Source organism: Myxocyprinus asiaticus, chromosome 19 (genome assembly GCF_019703515.2).
Source record: "Myxocyprinus asiaticus isolate MX2 ecotype Aquarium Trade chromosome 19, UBuf_Myxa_2, whole genome shotgun sequence".
NCBI lineage: Eukaryota > Metazoa > Chordata > Actinopteri > Cypriniformes > Catostomidae > Myxocyprinus > Myxocyprinus asiaticus.
The window spans coordinates 16,544,011-16,566,678 of NC_059362.1; the positions used below are offsets into that span (position 1 = coordinate 16,544,011).

Here is a 22,668-nt window from a genome sequence, read left to right on the forward strand (position 1 = left end):
TTAACATCAGCAACATTTTCTTTAAGTTATGTTCTGCAGAGCTTTTAGAAGACATTTGTATTCCAAATGACACATGCAGTAAGCCAATGAATTGCAGGTACTGATGTGTGGTGGTTGTTTGTGTAGAAAAAGAAAAACAAAACAGAAACGTATAGTTTTAATTAAGGAATCTCACATAAGCAAGAGTGATAGCATAGCAGTTCTATAAACAAGAAGTTAAAATCGAGTAACTTGCATTTCAGTTGAGTGTTCCTGAACTGTTATATGAAACATTGGCACTCTTAGAAGGTGGCTTGTCCAATCAGATTAGAGGACCAGAACTACTGTTATATAATTTTTAGTATAGGTCCGTAAGAGCTACAGTATGTTTTCCATGTGCTCCTTGGGTAGTGATGTATGAATTGTGGATAAATCCTCATTTCAGATGATTCTTTTTAATTGTCTGGTTGAATCTATTTGCCAAGTGTTCACAAATCATTGAATAATAAACAATGATTTTGTAAGGAAAATTCTGTGGGTAACGTGTTGGAATCATAATGCTACATTTTAACGTTTATATTTGGCCTTTTTTGCCAAATTTTTTATACGTTAGTAAAGAGAGAACAGGAAATACAGGGGGAGCAGACCAAGAACATTTTGAGGAACCAGATTTTAATGTGTGTCATCTGCATGAGCTCTATGGCTCAATGTATTTAGCATTAGGCACTAACCGCTCGTACATGGTTGTGATAACAAAGCAACATTTGACCCAATTTAATTAAACGAATCAAACAGCAATTGTAACCAGCTGTATTTACCTAAAAATGTATTTTCATATAAAAGTTTAATGTAAAATGCTGTGTGGAGATTGTAGGGAATTCATTTGATGTCAGGGATTTCATTTGATGCATGGTTTGGAGAATTTATTATTGAAATGAACCGTCCAAACATACCAATTTTCTTAAATGAATCAGGCTGCCCAATACAACAGATCTGCTGGTATTCGGGTCAACTTAAAATAATGCTGAATGACACACCTGGATTTATTACGTCCCTTAGGGTTTAGGATCCAAATAAATATAAGGGAGATGTAACTCCCTGCACAACTGTCAGACCACAACCCCCCCCCCCCCAGTTTTAACTGAATTAAACCGGACCCACTTTATATTAGGTGTCTTCAACTACTATGTATTTAAGCATTTGACACAATGTACTTATTATGTACATACATGCTATTGCATTGTACTTACATTTAAAGTACCTGCATTTAATTACATCTGTAGTTACACTGTTAACCTTATCCCTACCCTAAACCTAACCCTCTATACCTTAACCCTACCCCTAAACCAACCTGTACCTCAACCTCAGTAGCAGCAAATGTGAATCTTGTGAGAATTTTTGCAGAGCAACATGAGGTCATGCTGTATGTATGTATCTGAATGTTAGTACATAGTAGTTAAAGACACCTAATATAAAGTGGGATCAATTAGCTAAATATTTCTCCCCATTCAAACTGCTTTAAAGCACAACATCAGCCAACATATTACTGATGGGCACCAGTACAAAGACATATCATCTGATTGGCGTTAAGAAGCGCAAGGGGTTGGTCTGGTGGGGAGCATGGAGAAATGTGACCGACCCGAAATCGCAACAGCTCAATACTGCCAAGCAAAAGAGGCGTTTTATTAGGCAGCACTGTTAAAGCAGCCAATGGTCGCTGAAAGCCGAAGTAAACAATTTGCAAATCAGCAACGAACTGGGAAAACAAAGAAACAGATGGAGGAAACACAGCAACAATTCCCAGAACAATAACACACTTTACATAATGTAATAGGTTAAAAGTATTCATTACAAACTCTTTTTCTCTTCCCCTTTTGCAGCCCTTACTGGGAGTGAATGAGATGCCGTGTCGAGGCTAGAGGCAGCAGTGGACTGTTCCAGACTCAGTGGAAAGCCCCTCTAGATGAGCCAGACACAGCCACCCAGCTGCACGGTAAAGGAATAAGGATTTAATATGTCAACAGAGGCCGAGCTCCAGCCTGCTGCCAGACCCAGCGTCAGAAAGGATTCCAAGAAGAGAGGTAGGAGGCCCTCATATGGACACATGTGTAAACACACAAACACACTCATGCAAGGAAAAGAGGCTCGGGGATTGTGTAGTCGGTCGGTGTCAGCTTTAACATCACTGGCATACTGTGAAGATACCACACACACACACACACACACACACACACAACACAGTGCCTCCAATACAGAATGGACTGGAAGATGCATTGCAATCAGGCTTATTGGATTTAAATATAGATTATAATTCATTCTTACTCATTAAGTTGCTTTGGATAATAATTTGTCTGGAATATGTAGATAAGTTCATTACAGTTCTTTACAGACATTATAATGTTTATGGATTTTTAGTGTGTTTGTCTTTGCATGCACACTGCCTTGTGTCCGCATACTCAAAATAGTCATGTACCACATTTGCCCTGTCACTACCTTCATCTTTGCTATTGTTCACACTCCTAAGCAGGCACTCAGACAGATGTTTTGTGAATGGACCAGTGCCAAGGGGCCTGCCGGTCATTGTATGGCATTGCACAGGGGGAACAGGCTGTTGTCTCTCGTGTTGTCTCTTGCCCTCTTGTGAAGTGCCACCTGTTCCTTAGTGGCCACACAATCCTGTTTTGTGCCAGGCTGTGCACCCATGAGACCGTGGCAGTAAAGCTGATGGACGTTGTGGCACCAAATGTCCTCTAGACCTGAGAAATGGAGAACACAGTGAGAGCTTTTCTAAAAACATAGTTATTTCTAAAAACAAGTCCACGAAATGCGATTATTTCATAGAGGTGAATATTTCCATAATAATGCCCAATGCAAATAGGGATGCATCGATGTATCGGCCGTTGATATTTATCAGCAATTCTTTACCAAACTAAAACCATTGGCAAATCGGTTTTAAGCATGAAAACGCCGATATGAAAAACTGACGGTTCATTTATACTTCATTATCAACACACTTTGTAAAGACTCTTTGGATTCAAATGCACAATCCAGAAATAATGTAGCCACATAATGTAGAAGGGTTGGCACTCCTAAGGACATGTAATATTTAATTTATAATCATTCTCGTTCTCACATTAATGAGGGAAAACCTTTGTTATAGATGTGACAGTTGTGAAAGCGGCACTAACCTATACATGATGAGGTAAAACCCTCCAAAATGCTTTGAAACCAGCAAACTTTGACTTTTTTTTTCTGAGACATTGGTATGGTATCCATTACGGCTGCACGATTGATTGAGTTAAGATTGAAATCGCAATATGTTCTTGCGCAATTACCAAAGCTTGAAAGGCTGTGTTTTAAAATAGACTGCAATCAGTGCTTCAATCAGCACTTCAGTCAGCGCTTCAGTCAGCATTGTGTAAGCAAGCGGCACCCTCTAGTGGTCTGGATGGCATTTTCCAATATCCATTACACCACAATAGAACTTAAAAGAGTGTTTTGCTCCTTTAGTAAATTTTTATTTTTCCATGATGTGGTTGACATTTCCGTGGAATTGCTCAACATATGCATAATATGAATTATGAATTCTGTTGTTTTGAACTACAAAAACAGAAGTGCAAAAATGTTTTAGAATTACAAAATAACCTTTTTGAATCAATCAATAATCATGCTATGATTTGTTTTGTTTCTGTTGTATATATATATATATATATATATATATATATATATATATATATATATATATATATATATATATATATATATCTTTTTATCTTCTATTTATCTTTCATTGTGTCTCTCTTTAAAATGTTGGCCTGTCATGTGTTCAACAGATCCAATCCATGTTCAATGGACATTGTTTATTGTTGGAACAGAGAAAAAGCTTTTGTACCTCTTTGTTAATTTTTTAAAAGATAATTCCAGAGCAAAACAGTGATCTGATAGCCAATCAAGGTAAGTGGCAAAATATCGGTATCAGCATCAGTATCGGGCAATAGTTTTCTGTTACAACCGTTATCGTATTTGACAAAAATGTTCATATCTGTGCATCCCTACATGCAAATATTCTAATTGCTTTTATTTTTTTTGTTAGTATCTATTTATTACAACTAGGGTCATGGTTGTGCTTGGAAATCAATAGTAGTTACAGTAGGTTTATGATGTGTTTGCATCGAATAGTCATGGTAGTGGTAGACTAGTGTTAGTGGTATTTATTTGGGCCTGTGTTGACTAGTCATGAATTATGTGACTTTATTTGCGCATGTTAGAGCTGCTAGCTGAATTCAGTTGGTCTTAAGTTCATCATAGATTCATTTTTTTTATGGTCGGAAGAGATATATAAAACAGCAGCCAAGGATTAGATTGTTAACCTTTCTTTTTATCCTGTAGCAAACAAAAACATATCTAATTATGCCCCAGAGGAGGTACATGCACACACGAATATAATTATTTTGTCAATAGCACTGCCTTGAATATCTAAGCACTAAACAGTGCTTATTCTCAGCCTGTCAACAGTCGCAAACAACACCAACCTGTCTCTTCAGCATCTCCATAACAGGCCTGACCTGCATCCTATTCTCTATGGGAAATATTTAATTACACCTTCTGTCTATTCCCATAGCAACCATTAGAATGGGACAAACTATCGCAAATCCCTCAGTTTATGAGCACAAAACACCACTAATGTGTTGCTAATGACAACGACCTTCCATCCCTGTGGGAGGCAGTTTAATATGACCTACAGCATGCAGTTAATGACAGCCTTCTCCCCATTCAAAGATATTATGTGATCTGTCACCATTAATAGTGACTTCCCGGTGGACTGGCCTCTGAACACCTACCTTAACCATAATTCAAAATAAAATGGAGCCTTTTGCTGCCCTAAAGTCATGTCGGAATGATCGTATTTACAAGATGAGCACACTTTTCACCATCATTTCATAATTACCATCGGGAAACTTGACTTTCCAAATTGGGGCAATTAAAGAATCATTGTGGAAGCAAACTGGCATTGTAAATGTTGTCTGTACAATATATTTTGTATTTATTCATTCATAATGTTGATGAACAATAGCTATAAAGCTATAAAGATATTATTACATATGTAGCCAGTTTATAGTGTGACATGCTTGCCCAACCAAGCTACATTTCCCATCATTCTCTGTGACAGCATAAGCATTATACAAATACATACTTTCCCACTCACACACTCTCTTTTACCTTCTATGTTTCTGGATTTTAACATTTCTACTTATTTCTACAATTTAGGATTTAGTTATTATTAGGGGATCACTTTTTCTATAACTAGTCATGCCATCATAAAATAGAGTAGACAGAGAAAAATTACATAAATATGTAGATTATTGAGAAAACCTTTATTGTTAACTACTCAACTTGATAATGCAGCAGCAAATTTAACAGTAATTCCAGTAAAAATCTTTAATGAACATGAAGCCAGTTCTATTTGCTCATTTTTTCCCCCCACATTGTATGTGGACCTGGAATGTGGAATTAATTCTTTAGTGGATCTCTTTTTTTGTTCATTTTGCGTAATATAACTTTATATTTTACATAATATATCAGGCAAAAAAAAAAAAAAAAAAGAAAAAGCACACTACAAATAATAAAATGGAACTAACTATACAGTTGTGCACTGTTAAAACTGTAAAAGAAATAGATTCATTAACTTTTAAAGAGATGAAAATGCTTCCCATATATTTTGTAATTGACATCATTGGCCATGCTTCGAATCAAAATATGGTATTTTGGTGCAAATGCACCTGCCATTTGGCAGAAGTTAGGCAAATTAGGCAGATACCAACATGGGCAGGTGCTTGACATGCCCTCATTCTAAAAACCATGAACCAAACTATGCAAGGTTAAAAAAAAAATATATTTAATAAAAATAAATAAATACTACATTAAAAACAGATAAACAACATGGATAAACATGGTTTGTGCCTTGAGCCGTGAAATACTGCATGATATACAGCAATAAACAGTTTTGGCACTGATTGGGTTGTCATTTGATGCCCATTGTAAAAATTATGTCCTGAAGCAAAACCAGTCGAGAACTAAGGTTTTAGACAATTAAAACTACACACCAATCACAGTCATCAAGACACTGAAGACAAGTCTTGGGATTACATCGGCGTTAATGACATTGGTACACACACATTGCGGTTTAAACATGCCACTAAATTAATTGAGGAATAATGAACCAGGGTTTTATGTGCAGCTGAGTCCCGGCGGTACATAGAGGGAGACCATAATAAGAAGGAGAGAACACACACACACACACACACCCACACACATGAAAATGAGTGCTCTTGGGGTGAGGTGTAATGAATATGAATGTCATTAAGGCAAATTAGAACACCGCAACTAATAAATAAAGCATTTGCTGCAGTCTTGATGAGCTCTTCCCAGCTGCATACCCCCCTCCTAGCTCTCTCAATGCCTCCCTCTCCTTATTATTTCTAATTAATAACACAAATAGGTGTGAATGGAGCCATTTATTTAACCTTTTTTTGAAGCCCTCTATTCAACCATTGACAGCGGCTTCTGTGCAGTGCTTGTTTATGTGAGAGTGCGGTTGCATGTCACTGAAAAGTGCAAACGTTAATATCTAAGATCATATAAGGTAGAAAAGAGAGTGGTAAAGTTGAGAGGAAAAGAACACATGTATATGAACACTGGAAATGAAGCACAGAAAAACTAGATTTGCATTTCCTTAAGGAAACACCAGTGTTTGAAAGGCAGCAAAAGAATAGTGTTAAGGTAAGTTTAGGTTTTAGGCTGTGGTTCTGTGTAAAGGAAATGTTGCGTGTCTTGTTTTCAGTCAACTCCATACAAGAATTTAAACATAGTCACTGTGCAGTGTAACATTATGTCCTAATGATGTGCAATACAAGAAGTTTCCACTGACAAGCAATTTGTCTATCCATACTGAATGCAAAACTGCTGCACAACACCACACGATTACGGCCAATCAAGTATAAATTTGTATATTTAATGTATTCTATTTTACATTTATGAATAGCTGAATTTTTGACCAATGAGATTTCACAGTGGGCGGGCCTACCCTGTGCAACGTCGCAGAAGTAGGAACCAAGGTTAAAAGATCTGATTTACATGGAAGAGAGACCATTCATCAGTGCTTAGCACTTTAGTGCATCACACCTGGTTAGGAAAGCCGGCTAAATGGTTAAATACAAGGAACATGAGACCAGTCACAATTCATAATGCCAATAGATGTAGGGAGGAAGACTTAACGCAATTGAGCTCAACAGTCTGGTTCTGGAAATCCCCTTTTTTTCATAGGGGAATTGATTTTTAGCAATAACTTACAAACCTTTAAAGTCAGACCTACCATGAGCTCAGGGGTTGTTAATCGATGGTATATTCTTCTGTTTAAGACATCAGTCCATGTTATTTCAACTTCATTTAAAAAAACAAACAAATGTTAAATAGTGAAATTCGTGGTAAAGATCTACACTACCCTTGATCCTGAAGAGAAAAGATCCATCTTGGCACACTGTGAATGACATAATTGAGTAAGTCTCCCTACACTCTCACTTACATTGTACAATCTAATACATTGTTTCTATACTTACAATCAACAACTTTAAATCAATAGTTGTATATTTTTCTGTAGTTTTCCGTATCCCTATGGAAAACAAAAATAATGGGAAAAATACATACGGAATCAAGACAAAAGTGGGCAGGTACAGTTGCGCTCTATTCAGTATGCAAATAAATAATGACATTGTCATTGTGCATTACATTTTGAATGCTGAACAATCTATCAATATAAAGCACTGGAAGTTTTTCAAATTTAAAGGTGCTGTAAGCAATTTTTGTTGTTCTGGAATTACAGCCCTTACTTAGCCCTTGAATTAGCCACGACCCCACTTCTCAAAACCCCACACTTTTAACCTCTTACAGACTACAGACTACACCTAATAAACATTAAAAAAAAATAAAAAAATAAAAAAAATAAAAAAAATTGTAGAGCAAAAAGTTTTCCTAAAAATGGATGGCATCATATTTGTACAGCGGGACTAAGTTGTGAAATTGTAAATAATACAAAGCTATAGAAAGTCAGATTTTTTATTTATTTATTTATTTTTTATTATGTTTCCAGGAGTGTTGGTTTTTCATGTTTTTGAGACATTACAGACATTACATCAGAAATTAGCATAATTAATTCTGATTCAAAATAATGCCCAGCATCATCCAATCACTGCCAACCATGTTAAAATAAAATTATGCATTATAAATTCTGAATCTATGTACTGATTACCATTGTTCCATGTCTGCTAAACATGTTGAGTGGTCCAAACATCATCTGCAACCTGAAACTGAACTTTTGATCGGACTTTAGGTGTGAATGCAGTTAGCTGCATAGAGAGCTGTAGGATGCTCCCTTGCTCCCTTGCAATATTTAGTGAATACTTAACACCCAGTTTGCTGTCTGTCTGCACTGGTCTCAGAACACATCGAAATGCACCTTATTAACTCCACATATAAAGCCTCTGAAAGCAACATTTTTCAGCTTATGGATGAATCCATTGATTGTCAATTTGCTAATGCACAGTAAATAAAGGATTTCTAAGGGAAAAATGCACTAAAGTACACATTTGTGAACAATGTGCTTAGCAGCATGGCGTTTAGCGATAAATCATTCAAATGTTAAAAATGGCATATCGGATGAAACTAGAGACTCAAATCTTTTCAGTCAAAGAGGTTTCAATGTAAAAACTTAAACAGTTTCTGACCAGATGTCTCCCAAAAAACAAACTCTGCTGTGGTCGGCACCATGTTGCTTTGTCACATGACTAAGGCGAAAAGTTTAACCCTTTGCTGACAGCACAGATTCTCCTGAACTGAGATAAGTTGGTTTAAATTAATATAAATTATGCGTTGCATATAGTGAAGCCAAAATACAATGTCCACGCATGTGTATGTGGGGGTTGCACAAGGTTAAGACATGCACACACACACAAAGACACACCTGGAGACCGTTGTTGGAGCAGATAGAGGGGGTGAGCATCTCCCAGAGCATTTTGCCAATCCGACCCTGAGCATTTCACGGGAGCAGAACACTGTACTGGCACTTACACGAACATATATATTGGCTGACCTGTGAACACACACATCCATTGACAAGCAAAAACAAAGGATCTGACCACGGCCTGCGGACATCTTTCCTCCCGCTGTTAACCGACCCTAGGGCTGTTACAAAGACAGGTGTGATATTTCATGGCACCTATTTCTGTGATATTAGACAGGCAATAGGGGTGTTTTCTGCATGTAATTTAGTAAAAAATCACTTAAAAAAAAAATCTTCTATTATCTATCTAAAAATTATCCACAAAACAAAGTTTAAAAGGAGTCTGTATGTTAAGCAATTCATGCTCAATTAATCACAAAAGTTGAATACTAAGGGTTAGGGATTTAAAAAAAAAAAAGCCTCTAACAAGAATGTTTTAGGAATATTAATACAGTGTTGCCTTGCTAGCACGGTCAAAAACAGTATAAAAAAAGGAGGCAGTTTCCATAACATGATGATTGCTGTTAATGTGTTCATGATTCTGTCACAGTTGAATCTATTTGAGTGTATGAAAGCAAACTGCAATTTCACATACATGTTTATAGGAACCCTTCCTCCACGCTAAGATGTAAGGCTATTATTGGGAGCAGGGGGTGGTATGTGTTCTTTATTGTATAGATGTAGTGTAGAGGTGATGTTGCATTCACACTGTGCTTCCTGTCAAATAAAAGCTTCAGGGGTAGGCATATGCTACATGTAATCGCAAGAATATATAGTCGCACAAAGTATGTGTGTGTTTGTGCAAGTGAGTGTTGTGGTATTGTTCGATAGAGATATCGTAATCACCAGAACGGAGTGCTTAATTGATTTAGTTTAGAATTGCTCTCTATTTTTCAAAACTGGTCTTTTGTTGGAGATGTGGATCACTGTCATGAGTTGACATGCATGGGTTTATTAAGCGCCAAGACTGATCATTAAGTTGTCCATATCTCTGTCTCTCATCCATATCAACATCTCCCATTTTATCCTTTCATCCCTAATTCCATTTTTTATCACAAAGTAGTGAATGGAAGCTTAGATGGATGCTCATTGCCATTGGGAGAGATGTGGCACCTAAACAGCATTTTCTTGAACCTATGGACTAATGTTGCAGTCACATTATCCTTTGCATGGCAAAGAGGGTGTGGGCAGACGTTGAGCGCATGTGAAACCAGCAAAAAACAAATTGCCAAGCAGCCTCTTTTTTTCTCCAATTTGGAATGCCCAATTCCCAATTCGCTCCAAGTCCTCGTGGTGGCGTAGTGACTCGCCTCAATCCAGGTGGCGGAGGACGAATCTCAGTTGTCTCCTCGTCTGAGACCATCAATCCATGCATCTTATCACGTGGCTTGTTGAGCGCATTACCGTGGAGACGTACTGTAGCACGTGTGGAGGCCCATGCTATTCTCCGCGGCATCCACGCACAACTCACCACACACCCCACCGTGAGCGAGAACCACACATCACGAGGAGGTTACCCCATGTGACTCTACCCTCCCTAGCAAACGGGCCAGTTTGGTTGCTTAGGAGACCTGGCTGGAGTCACTTAGCATGCCCAGGATTCGAACTCGCGACTCCATGGGTGGTAGTCAGCGTCAATACTCGCTGAGCTACCCAGACCCAAGCAGCCTCTTTTTAATGCTGTTCTTTATACTCTGGGAGAGTGACGTTAAAAAGAATCTCGCTGCTAAAATAATATCCTTGTCTATTGTGAATATTCGTTATAGCTTTGAACGAAACACCACCCACACGGATGTTGTGTGAGGCGCTTTTTGCTAGTTTCACATGCACTCAACATCTGCCCACGCCTTCTTCGCCCACAGAATTTCGCCATGCAAAGGATAATTTGACCGCAAAATTAGTCCATAGGTTCAAGAAAATGCTGTTTAGGTGCCACATCTCTCACTGGTCACTGCCGAACAAAGCAACTTTCTGTTGGTCAAAGTTCACCAAACTTGGACTCCACGCAAAATCTGAGAGGGGAAATTCTTCACCACTGGAAGTCCATCGCGCAACATTGACGCTTGCATGGATTCCCATTGATATGACTGTATTTTCCCCACTGAATTTTGCCGTGCGAAAGTAAATTTGAACGCACCTTAAGAATAAAACTGGAAAGGATTTTAGAATGGCCTGAAATAGATTGGGAATAAAACCAAATCACAATGGTTCTCTGTTGTTTGGTTAGCTGTCAATGGCTCATAGCATGTGACTGGTGGTAAAGGATCTCATATTAGGCCTTATCAGGCCTTTCTTAAAGGGGTAGTTTACCCCAAAATCTAAATTCTCTCATCATTTACTCACCATCATGCCATCCCAGATGTGCATGACTTTCTTGGCACAATCATGATTTCAAGCTTGATTACACTTCCTAGAGCTTAACGCATGCTTAGAGCGCTAGATGGTGCTAGGAAGTGTAATTGAGCTTGAAATCATGATTGCCAAGGAGAATGCTGATGTCAAGATTTGCAGTTATGAAGAAGTTACATTTTTGTCTGTTCTCACCCAAAACCTATTGGATCACTTCAGAAGACATGGATTTAACCACTGGAGTTGTATGGATTACTTTTATGCTGCCTTTATGTGATTTTTTGATGTGATTCTGAGATTATTCATCTAAAAAAATCTTCGTTTGTGTTCAGCAGAAGAAAGAAAATCATACACATCTGGGATGGCATGAAGGTGAGTAAATGATGAGAGAATAAAAATGTTTGGGTGAACTATCCCTTTAAATAAATAAAAATTCAGTGCCAAATAGATGAAAATTTTACTGCGCAGAGGTTGCTCTTTCATAGCTCAGGAGATGTAACGGAGTTAACAGTAACGTTTTATTTAAGGATCGACATGGTTTCTCCTAAAATTCCCGATGAGAAATAAAATATAGAAACAAATGAGACAATTGTTGAAGTAGAAAGAATAAAGAGTCTGGAAGTTTTGAAAGTTCTCAGGAGTGAGCATATGGTGTGTGGTGATTAAGATGATAAGGAGAGATTTGGGGCCTTTTGTCACAGTGACACAGATGAAGATCTAGACCCAAATAAAGATCTCATATTAGTAATTCATACAGATACTCTGTGATATACTTCAGAGGAAGACATCCCTGAGCCCAAGGGCACAGAAGAAGACACCGGCTGATGAAAGACCAATGCAGTATTATGTCAAACATTCTGTGACCCAAGTGAACATTGCAGTCCTTCATGGTTACAAAGTTTTTAGTTTTCATTTTGTGTGGCCTAATATAAGGTGGTAATGATGTGAATGTAAAAGATGTCATATTTCATCACTTAGAGTAATACTGTAGTTCACCCATAAAATGAAAATTCTGTCATCATTTACTCATCCTTATGTCATTCCAAACCTATATACTTGCATTGTTCTGTAGAAAACAAAAGATGAATTTCTGAAGAATATCTAAGACACACTTTTTCATATGAAAGTGAAAGGGGACTGGGACTGTCAAGCTCCAAAATGACAAAAAAGTATCATAAAAGTATGTTAAGTATGTTATAAAAGTGTTTCATGTGACTTGTGTGCTTTATTGCAGGCCATCTGCAGCCTTACAGTAGTTTTGTCTGAGACCAAAAGTTATTCACTGAAATCTTTCCCTCCACTGTAGCTCTCAAATCAAATATGGAGCCAATCTGCACTACAACAGATTAGATTTCAATGACATTTGATCACATAAATGCAAAAATCAATTTGCCATTTTTGAAGTCCATATAACTCTTATAGTCCATTTCAGAGCTTCGAGGGAACAACTTAAATTTTGGCCTGTTCCTCGCTATTGTATGGCTTTAGAAGATTCATATATAGCACACCAGTCATATGTGGATGCCTTTAAGATACTGTACACTGTAAACCCTAATGCTCAAAATAATTAGTTGTTATGAGTAAGGAAAAATGTATTAATTCAAATTAGTTTGAACAAATTAACCATAATTATTATTATTATTATTATTATTATTATTTCGTTTAGGGAACTTGACTCTTTAAATTTACAGGAACATTACTTTAACTGAAACTTAGCACTTTACCAGCATGCTTTGCATGTCACTTGACAGGGAAAGTAAATGTAAAAATTAAGTGTTTATAATGTGTCTTTGTGTAAGATGAAAGTAAAGGGAGAGACTTATTAGTGTTTAATGTTTGTGTGTGTGTGTGTGTGTGTGTGTGTGTGTGTGTGTGTGTGTGTGTGTGTGTGTGTGTGTGTGTGTGTGTGTGTGTGTGTTATTTAGAAGAGTCTGTGTCATGTTGGAGTTTTGGGGTTTACCATTATGATGAATAGTGGAGCTTGAGCTTAGGTCGAGGACAGGTACAAGTTAAGAATATTCTATATTGCTTTACTCATTGAGAAATTGCAAAATTAATTAATTAATTAAATTCATAATAATTAATAGATTAATAATGAATTTATTAAAGCATAGTGTTACCATTTAGCATGCATTCAACATGCTAGCATTCACTGTAATAGCTAGTACTAGCTAGGTCTCATCTACTTGAAGTATTTAAGTTGAGATTACTTGTTAATTTTAAGTTCAGCCAAACAGTTAAAGTGCCATCAAATGTATGAGTTAGCTTACTCAGTATTTCAAGTTAAGAGCAATTCGCATGCATGTGTAGTACAAAATTAAAATCTTAAAGTTCTATTAACTTAAATTTGGGAGTTTAAAAAAATGGGAACTTTTTGGAAAATGATGTAGCTGATTGCCTCATTCTTTTATAAATTTTTTCTACAAACTTCTTAAGGTTTACAGTGTACTTGACAGCCCCATTCACGTTTAATATGGAAAAGAGTGGCCAGAATATTCTTAAAAATGTATTGTTTTTTTTTTTTTTATTCAACTGAAGAGAGAACATCATGCGGGTTTGGACAGACAAAATGACAGAATTTTAATTTTGGGGGGAACTATTCCTTTACATGACATGTGGTACACGCATTTGTTATCAACCACTTTCACATGTATACTGTAGAATTCTCTTACATCTCTCCAGACGTTTCGATTTCTTAACTCACTGTATTTAATGTTGTTTTATTGTCCTTAAGAGGACCTCTTTCACCTTAAAGCATCTTGATTGGTTTCCTGCCATTGTGTTCTCCCCCAATAAAAGACTGCCATTGAGGTCACTTTTTACCCTTGATGCATCTCTCTAATCGAAATGCCATTTCATTTAGGTGCCTTCAACATTCCGATTACTTTCGGGCTTGGGGGAGCAGGGAAACCATTTAATTTAAATAAAAGCTTTATATCTTATTTCGTAAACTTGACTTTTGTTTTGATTGCCTAGATTGTCTGGAACGACCCTTCGCAAATCAGTGTACACGAAACAATGTGATTAGAATTTAAAGTCACTGCAGAAATTTCTAGAATATCTCACTCCAGTTCATTTAAAGCTGATGATATCACATGCATTTGAAAACAGCCATAAACATTTACCAGTGCTTGTTAAGTGTCATGTCCTCATTCTCTCCTATAACCTTTGTACAACCTTTGTGCACTAATGTGTAACCATTCAGCGCATTTCAATGAGACCTTTGGCACTATGATTGTATAACTGATACGATGTCATATTTTCATGAGAAAATATTTTACTCAGAGGCAAAGAAATCAGACACTGTGCAGTACCTTGCGGGGAACCTTACGCCTCATTCACTTCCACCCTCGGGTCTCTCTCTCTCTCTCTCTCTCTCTCATTTTCTGTATCTCTCATTCACTGCTACAATTAAGTGCATTTATATGTGTGATTTTTCTGTCTGACGATCAGGGAGCTTATTACAACGCAGCCTGCTGAGATGGGTAAGCAAACAATACGCAAAAAAAAGCTTGTGTGTCTTTTCAGCAATTGTTGCATTAAAGTGCATGTATCTGTTTTGGAATTCCACTTAATATGTGTTTCTTAACTTATTTGGGTATGTTAATGATAGCTCAAGGTAAATGACATTTTTAAACTCATTACTGGGAACTTCATTTAACATCTCTCTTAATAAAAAATCTGTAATCTGATTGGAGTATATGAGTGTAAAAGGTCTGTTCTTAATGGAAAAGAGGAGGTGAGAACCATAGGAACACCCAACAACCTTTAATAACAACACAGACACTTCCAACTGAAACACAACATAAAACACTGACGCACACACACAACTCCGCGTGAGTCTCTCTCACTCTCGAACTGGCATCTCCGGCTCCCCTTTATCCTTCTCCCGCTGATTGGCCAACTCAGCGCCAGATACGCACTCTCACGGCACAGCCATGCCCTCCTCCTCGTCGCACTCCTCCACTCTCCAATTCAGGCCGGGGCACCATTCTGGACTGGCTTAGTCCACCCCCCCCCCCACCTTCTCTGGAGGGGAGACGCTGCTCTTCCGGCCGTACCGCCACCCAATGGTCCTCCCCGCCTCTTGAGAATCTGAGAGCGATGAAGGGAGGGAGAGGGGAGAGAGAAAAAATGAGTGGGAAAGACAGAGAGAGAAGAGAGAGAGTGAGAGAAAAAAGTGGGAAAAAACAACACTCCTCGGGTCCCAAGCACTGCCCCCTGGTGTACGGCAGTGGTTCCTCCACCTCCTGGCGGACGGCAGCAGGTCCTCCGTCGCCTGGCGGACGGCAGTGGCTCCTCTGTCTCCTGGCGGATGGCAGCAGGCTCCTCCGCTCCTGGGCTGACGGCAGCGGGTACTAATCCCAGGACAGCGTGCTCTTCCTCCTTCCCGGATTTCAGCACCAATGTAAAAGGTCTCTTCTTAATGGAAAGGAGGAGGCAGGAACTGGACAAACACTCAATGAACTTTAATTACAACACAGACACTTCCAACTGAAACACAACCTAAAACACTGATGCACACACACACAACTCCGCGTGCGTCTCTCTCTCTCTCTCTCTCTCTCTCTCTCTCTCTCTCAAACTGGTGTCTCCGGCTCCCTTTTATCCCTCTCCCCCTGATTGGCCAACTCATGGCCCAGCCACGCTCTCCTCCTCGTCACAATGTGTTTTATAGTGATTGATCAAGCTATGGCTTACAGTTGCATCTGTGCAGGCTGCCTTTGAATTGACCCCACTGTAGACTCCGAGTGTAAATGGATCAGCCTCATTGAGTCACGTCTTGTAAGAAAATTGAAGAGGTAAACTAATGAAATTACGAGGTTGTTCATGTTCATGTTAGGGTTTAAGGTGCAGCACAAGGAACCTGTGTGATAAAGTAATATGATTATTGACTGACCTTCTGGATAGATTCCAATAGGACTGTGAAGGTCTAGGCAGTAGGATGTGCATAATGATTTGTATGTGTTTATTTTATCCAAATTTTTGTCACATTGACCAATCATATATTATATAAAATGCAAAATGGACAATTATTAAGGAGAACATATTATGGGAACACTTTACAATGAGGTTGTGTTTGTTAACGTTAGTTAACGCAGTAGTTAATATGAACTAGCAAATGGTTAATATTTCTACATACGTATGCTTATACATGACAAAAATGAAAAGTTGTATATGTTAACATTTGTTAACACATTATAAACTAACATTATAAAATGTGTTTTCTTAAATTAAAGGAAAAGTTAACACAAAAATTCAAATTCTTTCATCATTTACTCACCATCATGCAATCCCAGATGTGTATGACTTCCTTTCTTCTTCAGAACACAAACAATGATTTTAGAAGAATATCTGGACCATACTGTGCAAGTAAATGGGTACCAAAACTTATAAAGGCAGCTGTGGAGGCGGTGGCTTGGCCGAGCGCCGTGCTGTGGAGAGTAAAGCAGGGGAGATGAGTGGTGAATGATTTCCACCTGTGCTTAACACCTGTCTTGATGATGTCCTCCAACGGCAAGGACTCCATGACGACGTATCTCCCTCAATCCCAGGTTTCGGCACCGGTGTGATGAGGTTCAAGGAATGAGGAAGTGTGAGATGGCGATTCCAACTCAGGAATGTCACTTTTTGTAATCAACAAAATAAACATGTTTGCTTAAAACGCAATGGTGAAGCTTCAGTTCAAACACTCAAAGGGTTGAAAACACAGCAGCAGCCAACACACAAGCAGCTTCTCAGCTGGGCTCTCTCTCTTGACTGCCGCCGTCTCCTCTCCTTAAAAGCCTCAATCACTCCTCACTGAAACACAAGACAGGTGTTAAGCACAGGTGGAAATCATTCACCACTCATCTCCCCTGCTTCACTCTCCATATCACGGCTCTCGTAATACATAGAAGTGATACATAATACTCCAGTGGTTGAATCCATATCTTCAGAAGTAATATGATAAGTGTGGGCTGCAAACAGATAAATATTTAAGTCCTTTTTTACATCAATCTCCACTTTCACTTTCACTTTCACTTTCACTTTTTCTTCTTTTGTTTTTGGTGATTCACATTATTCTTGCATATCACCACCTACTGTGCAGAGAGGACAATTTATAATAAAAAAGGACTTAAATATTGATCTGGTTCTCACCCACACCTACCTGTCAGCTTTTGAAGACATAGATTAACCACTGGAGTCGTATGGATAATTTTATGGTGCCTTTATGTGCTTTTTGGAGCTTCAAAGTTTTGGTACCTATTCACTTGCTTTTTATGGACCTACAAAGCTGAGATATGCTTCTAAAAATCTCTGTTTGTGTTCAGCAGAAGAAAGAAAGACATACACATCTGGGATGGCATGAGGGTGAATAAATGATGAGAGAATTTTCATTTTTGGATTAACTTTCCCTTTAACATTAACCAAAGTTAATAAAAGCTGTTATAAAATAATAATAATGACTAGAACTAGAAATAGATTGTAAAGTATTACCCATATTTTATACATTTCCTCTCATGCTAATCTCAGAACTCTTTTTGAATCCTGATTTAAAACTAGTGCACTATGTTTACCACTTTTTTTTTATGTATGACAATCTGTGCATGTAAACAAGCATGCTAAGGTTATGTCAGTCACCCATTTGGCATTGCTAGTCATACTAATGTCATTCTAACATCTCAAAATCATTACAAACTGATGTTTGTTTATCTAGGAGCACACTTCAGTTGGTGAGATTCAGAATTAATATGACATGTTCAGTTCAGTCTGCTTTTGACTTCGGATGTCTGGCAGTTTGGATCTGCGGTGCATGTTTCAGATTGGTAGCTCCATTTATCAGAAGCAAAGCCATGAAAGTCCTGTCTCTGTGCCAATGGTATATCACAGTGACAGTCTGTCTGTGATGAACTTGACTATGGGCTGAGAAACGGCTAAAGTTCTGGCAGAAATGCTTTATGTCTGGTTAATTCATCATTGCAAGTCTGAATCTCCAGTTTAAAGAGAAAGATTGAATTCTTGGTGATTTCCCTCATTGCACATCCTCACCGTGGTTGGGGTTTACTGATAGGATCTTTATTGATTGACCAGAAGGCTGCTTTTAGTAAGTGGGGTTGTAAGATATGGTATGCATGTTGAAGGGGTTATTGAGGCTGTTTGGAAAGCAGCGATTACTGAATGGGAAAACATCTGATATTATGCAATTAATCCCAATTAAAAATGTTAACCGACTGACAGCACTAGTTAAAACAATAATTATTTTTACAATTCGGTTTGGTGCCACTATTGTTGCAGGAATTACAAAACTTCACCTTTAATTACCCTTTTTTAATATTCTTTCAGCAATTTCACCTCAAGTCACCAAGCAACAAAGTGTCTACCAAAAACATACAGCAAATGCAAATGTATGTTCCTTTTCTCTTTGTTTATTGAGGCATTAGTAGGCATATTCTGTCTGATTTGTCATGCAAACTGAACCCTGCAGCCTCACTCTGGAAATTCTGCTGTTTCCAACCCTGTTAAAATTCAACTCGTATAGCATTTATACAGTTGTGTTTATTTGATTCTCATGTAAGGCTAGATGGAAAGACCGTGGGGAGGACATGCAGAGCGAATATGTGTGCAAGCTAGATCAAAACAGAAGCCTTTTAAGATTGTATTCAAACGTGTGTAGATCTTCTCAGCAAGAGCTCGACATACTACTGCTACATACATCAGAATACAGAAAACATAAAGAATATCAAATAGCAATATCCATCCATATCCACTCACATCCTCAAAGAGAGAGAGAGAGAGAGAGAGAGAGAGAGAGATTCTTTTGCATATTATGTATTTATTCTGAGTTGGCAAGTTGAAGTTTCCATGGGTACATTGCCTTGTCTGTATGTTATGTGAACATGCATGAATGCACATTCAGTCAAACCTTACCTCAAATCATGGATTCCTTATTTTTCCTGTTGTTGGTCTCAAATGATTTGTCTCTTACTATTGACGAAGATCTTTCTCATGTAGCCTCAGCAAGCTAAATGTCATGGGATACCTGTTCAGGTTTCTGCATTATTCACTTTGCATTGGAACCCAATTTATTCCACTATTTGTGTATTAGAATATGTGTTTTCAGTTAAGTTACATAGATTGTGTAAAATGTTCCGTTGTTTATGATTCCAACATTTCACCCTCTCCAGTGCTTGAAGTTAGCAGGTACGCACCGGTACGCCATAACATCAAGTTCACATCACTGCCCACCTCCTAAACAAAGTTCTTAAAATTAAGTGATTTACTCTTTGCAGTCATTAAAAAGCAAGTAAGTAAAAAGCTTGCACACAATGGGCCTTATTCATGAACCATGGGTAGAACAAATTTGTGTGTAAATCGTTAGTAAAGTGATTCTTACATAAATTGTCATATTCATTTCAATGGTACAATTTGCGTAAGAATGCATTTACACACAAATTTGTTCCGCTTATGTTTTATGAATAAGGCCCAATGTCCATAGGAAAGATCTTAAAGATAGTTTCAGAGGCCAAAATGTTGCGATCATTAAAAAGAACAGGTTCAAAAGAATGATTTGTTAGCAAATTGGAAATCACTGCTCTTCTGAATTTTAAGCTCAATCAGCAGCATTTGTGGCACAATGTTGATTACCACACAAAATAATTTTGACTTATCCCTCCTTTTCTTAAAAAAAAAAAAAGAAAAAAGAAAAATCTGGGTTCCAGTGAGGCACATACAATGGAAGTGAATGGGGCCGATAGGTAAACATTAAATGACTCACTATTTCAAAAGTAAAGCCATAAGACATAAACAATATGCTTCTTGACATGATTTGATAAAATCGCTTACTAATTTATAGTAAAGTTATAGCCAATTTTACAACTTTGTTGCCATGACAATGTATTGTCAACAAACCCTAAAATGACTGTAAAAATTATGATTTAAACAACTTTACAGCTCAAATAATACATGAGTTTTAACAGAAAAATGAATGTAAGCGCTTTTATAAAAATGATAAGCTTCACATTTCTGCCTTTAAACCTTCCAAAAATTGGCCCCATTCTCTTCCATTGTAAGTAACTCACTGTAACCTTGATTTTTCATTTTTTAAAAGAATTCAGCCAGACGCACAATAGTCTGAAATTAATTTTTTGTGGTAATCAACATTATGCCAAAAAGACTGTCGATTGAGCTTAACTTGTATTGAACACGGGGTATACCTTTAAAGATATAGTCCACTCAAAAAGGAAAATGTTGTCATCATTTACTCACCCTTGTGTTGTTCCAAACTTGTAAGACTTGCATGTTTCTTTCTACCGTAGAACACAAAAGTAGATGTTAGGCAATGTGTTAGTCTTAGTAACCACTCACTTTAAATGCATCTTTTTTGTTGTTGTTGCTTTTTTCCCCATACTATGAACGTGAATGGTGACTGAGGCTGTCATTCTGCCTAACATCTCTCTTTATGTTACACGGTAGAAAGATAGACTTATGGGTTTGGAACAACATAAGGATGAGTAAATTATGACAGAATTTTCATGTTATTTACAAACCTTATTTTCTTTAAATGTGAGTTTCACAGGTCATTTTTGAGCTATCATTTGGAAGGTTTAAAAAAACATAGATCATGACGGTTTAGTCTTTTCTGCAGTCATTCAGCAGTGAGTTGCCTGTCACCCTCTCTGATAAGTAAGCCATCGTACAGCTTTCAGATCAGACATCAGTCAATACCTATGACTGCTGTCATTTTCAAACACATTCAGCTCTCTGACAGCAAAAACAAAACCGCTGCGGCTCATAATTAAATGATTCTCTGATTTCCACTCTGTATTCTCTCATTAGCCCCACTCTCTTATATTTTTTTTAATAAACTGTCATTTACAAATCAGTCTGGTTGATACATTCACACTCGTGTGTTTTCCTGTGTTTGTGTGTGTATGCATGCCCCTGACGTGTTTGATACAGCTGTGTATATATGTGTGCATGCAAAGCATTTATTTGGTGGCAACTTAATCAGATAGCGGTAATTGTGTTTACCCTGCTAAGGGAACATGTGCACAATAATTGGTGCCTTGATTAGATCCACCGCTATGCAATCTCCTATTTAAAAAAAACACACACCCGGCATTCAGTATGGGACGGGCAGGCTGGAGGGTGCACACAGAATAGAGGGATGAGGTGTAAATTAAAGAAAGGAGAGGAGAGATGGTAAATCCTTTCATCTGAAAAACAATCAAAACAAAAAAGGAAAAGCATGAAACACAACCTTCTGTCTGATTAAGAAAACACTGCATGAAAGACATAAAATGTTCTTTTGTTGTGATGTGTTTCCTCCGAGTAAGCTAAGGATCTAAGAAACAGTTCTCTTACAACAGAAGCGTGAGGTCAGTTATTGCATCATGAAAAAGTGTGAATGTGTGTTTGCTTGCTTTGAAGTGTGTTTTCTGTTTAAAATGAGGCAATACACGAAGACTCTTCAAATTTGAGCATAATCAGCATCATCAAATGCTTAGAGGTGTTTGATCATTCTTCAGAACAAGAAGCTAAATATTATTCCTTTTGGACACATGAGATGAAAAGTAGGGATGCACCGATACCACTTTTGCTTTCTCCATTTCCATTCCTGAAATCTATGTATCCGCCAATACCGTTCCGATACCGGTGTTGTTGTTGTTTTTTTTTTTTCTTAACTAGTTTTGAGTATCTACACATCACTGTGTTGAACTGATTGTGAGTACTCTTTTATATAATTAACACAAACTATACATTTCATTATAAAACAGAAAATGGATAATGGAGCAGCAAAATTAAAGGGATAGTTCACCCAAAAATGAAAATTATCTCATCATTTACTCACACTTATGCCATCCTAGATGTTTTTGACCTTCTTACTTCTGCTGAACACAGACAAAGATTTTAGAAGAATTTTTCAGCTCTGTAGGTCCATACAATGCAAGTGAATGGTGACCAGAACTTTGAAGCTCCAAAAATCACATAAAGACAGCATAAAAGTAATCCATATAACTCTGTTGGTTTAATATATGTCTTTTGAAGCAACACAATCATTTTGGGTGAGAAACATACCAATATTTCAGTCCTTTTTTACTTTACTTTCACATTCTGAATGTAAAGTGTTCTTCCGCAATTGCTTGCAATTTTAAGTTCAACCACAGATGTCGCTAGAGAGCACAAAGTTACATAATGCAGCTTTAAGCGTTACTCAATCTGGCATCTATATAGTGCTAGTGGTACTATACTGTATCTGGTAATGTTTCTATGTGAAATCAAATTCCATTTATATGTTTTGT

At 37.6% G+C, this 22,668-nt stretch overlaps 1 protein-coding gene across 3 annotated transcripts in view; it reads left to right on the forward strand.

Annotated features, from left to right (window-relative positions):
- LOC127410383 (disabled homolog 1-like) overlaps nt 1–22,668 on the forward strand; it is a 224,314-nt gene that overhangs the window by 81,499 nt on the left and 120,147 nt on the right. For all 3 annotated transcript variants that reach the window (XM_051645619.1, XM_051645621.1, XM_051645622.1), the window contains exon 2: nt 1,860–2,060. In XM_051645619.1, the coding sequence (XP_051501579.1) occupies nt 1,994–2,060 (67 nt within the window). In that variant the 5' untranslated portion in view covers nt 1,860–1,993. The remainder of the gene's footprint in view (nt 1–1,859; nt 2,061–22,668) is intronic.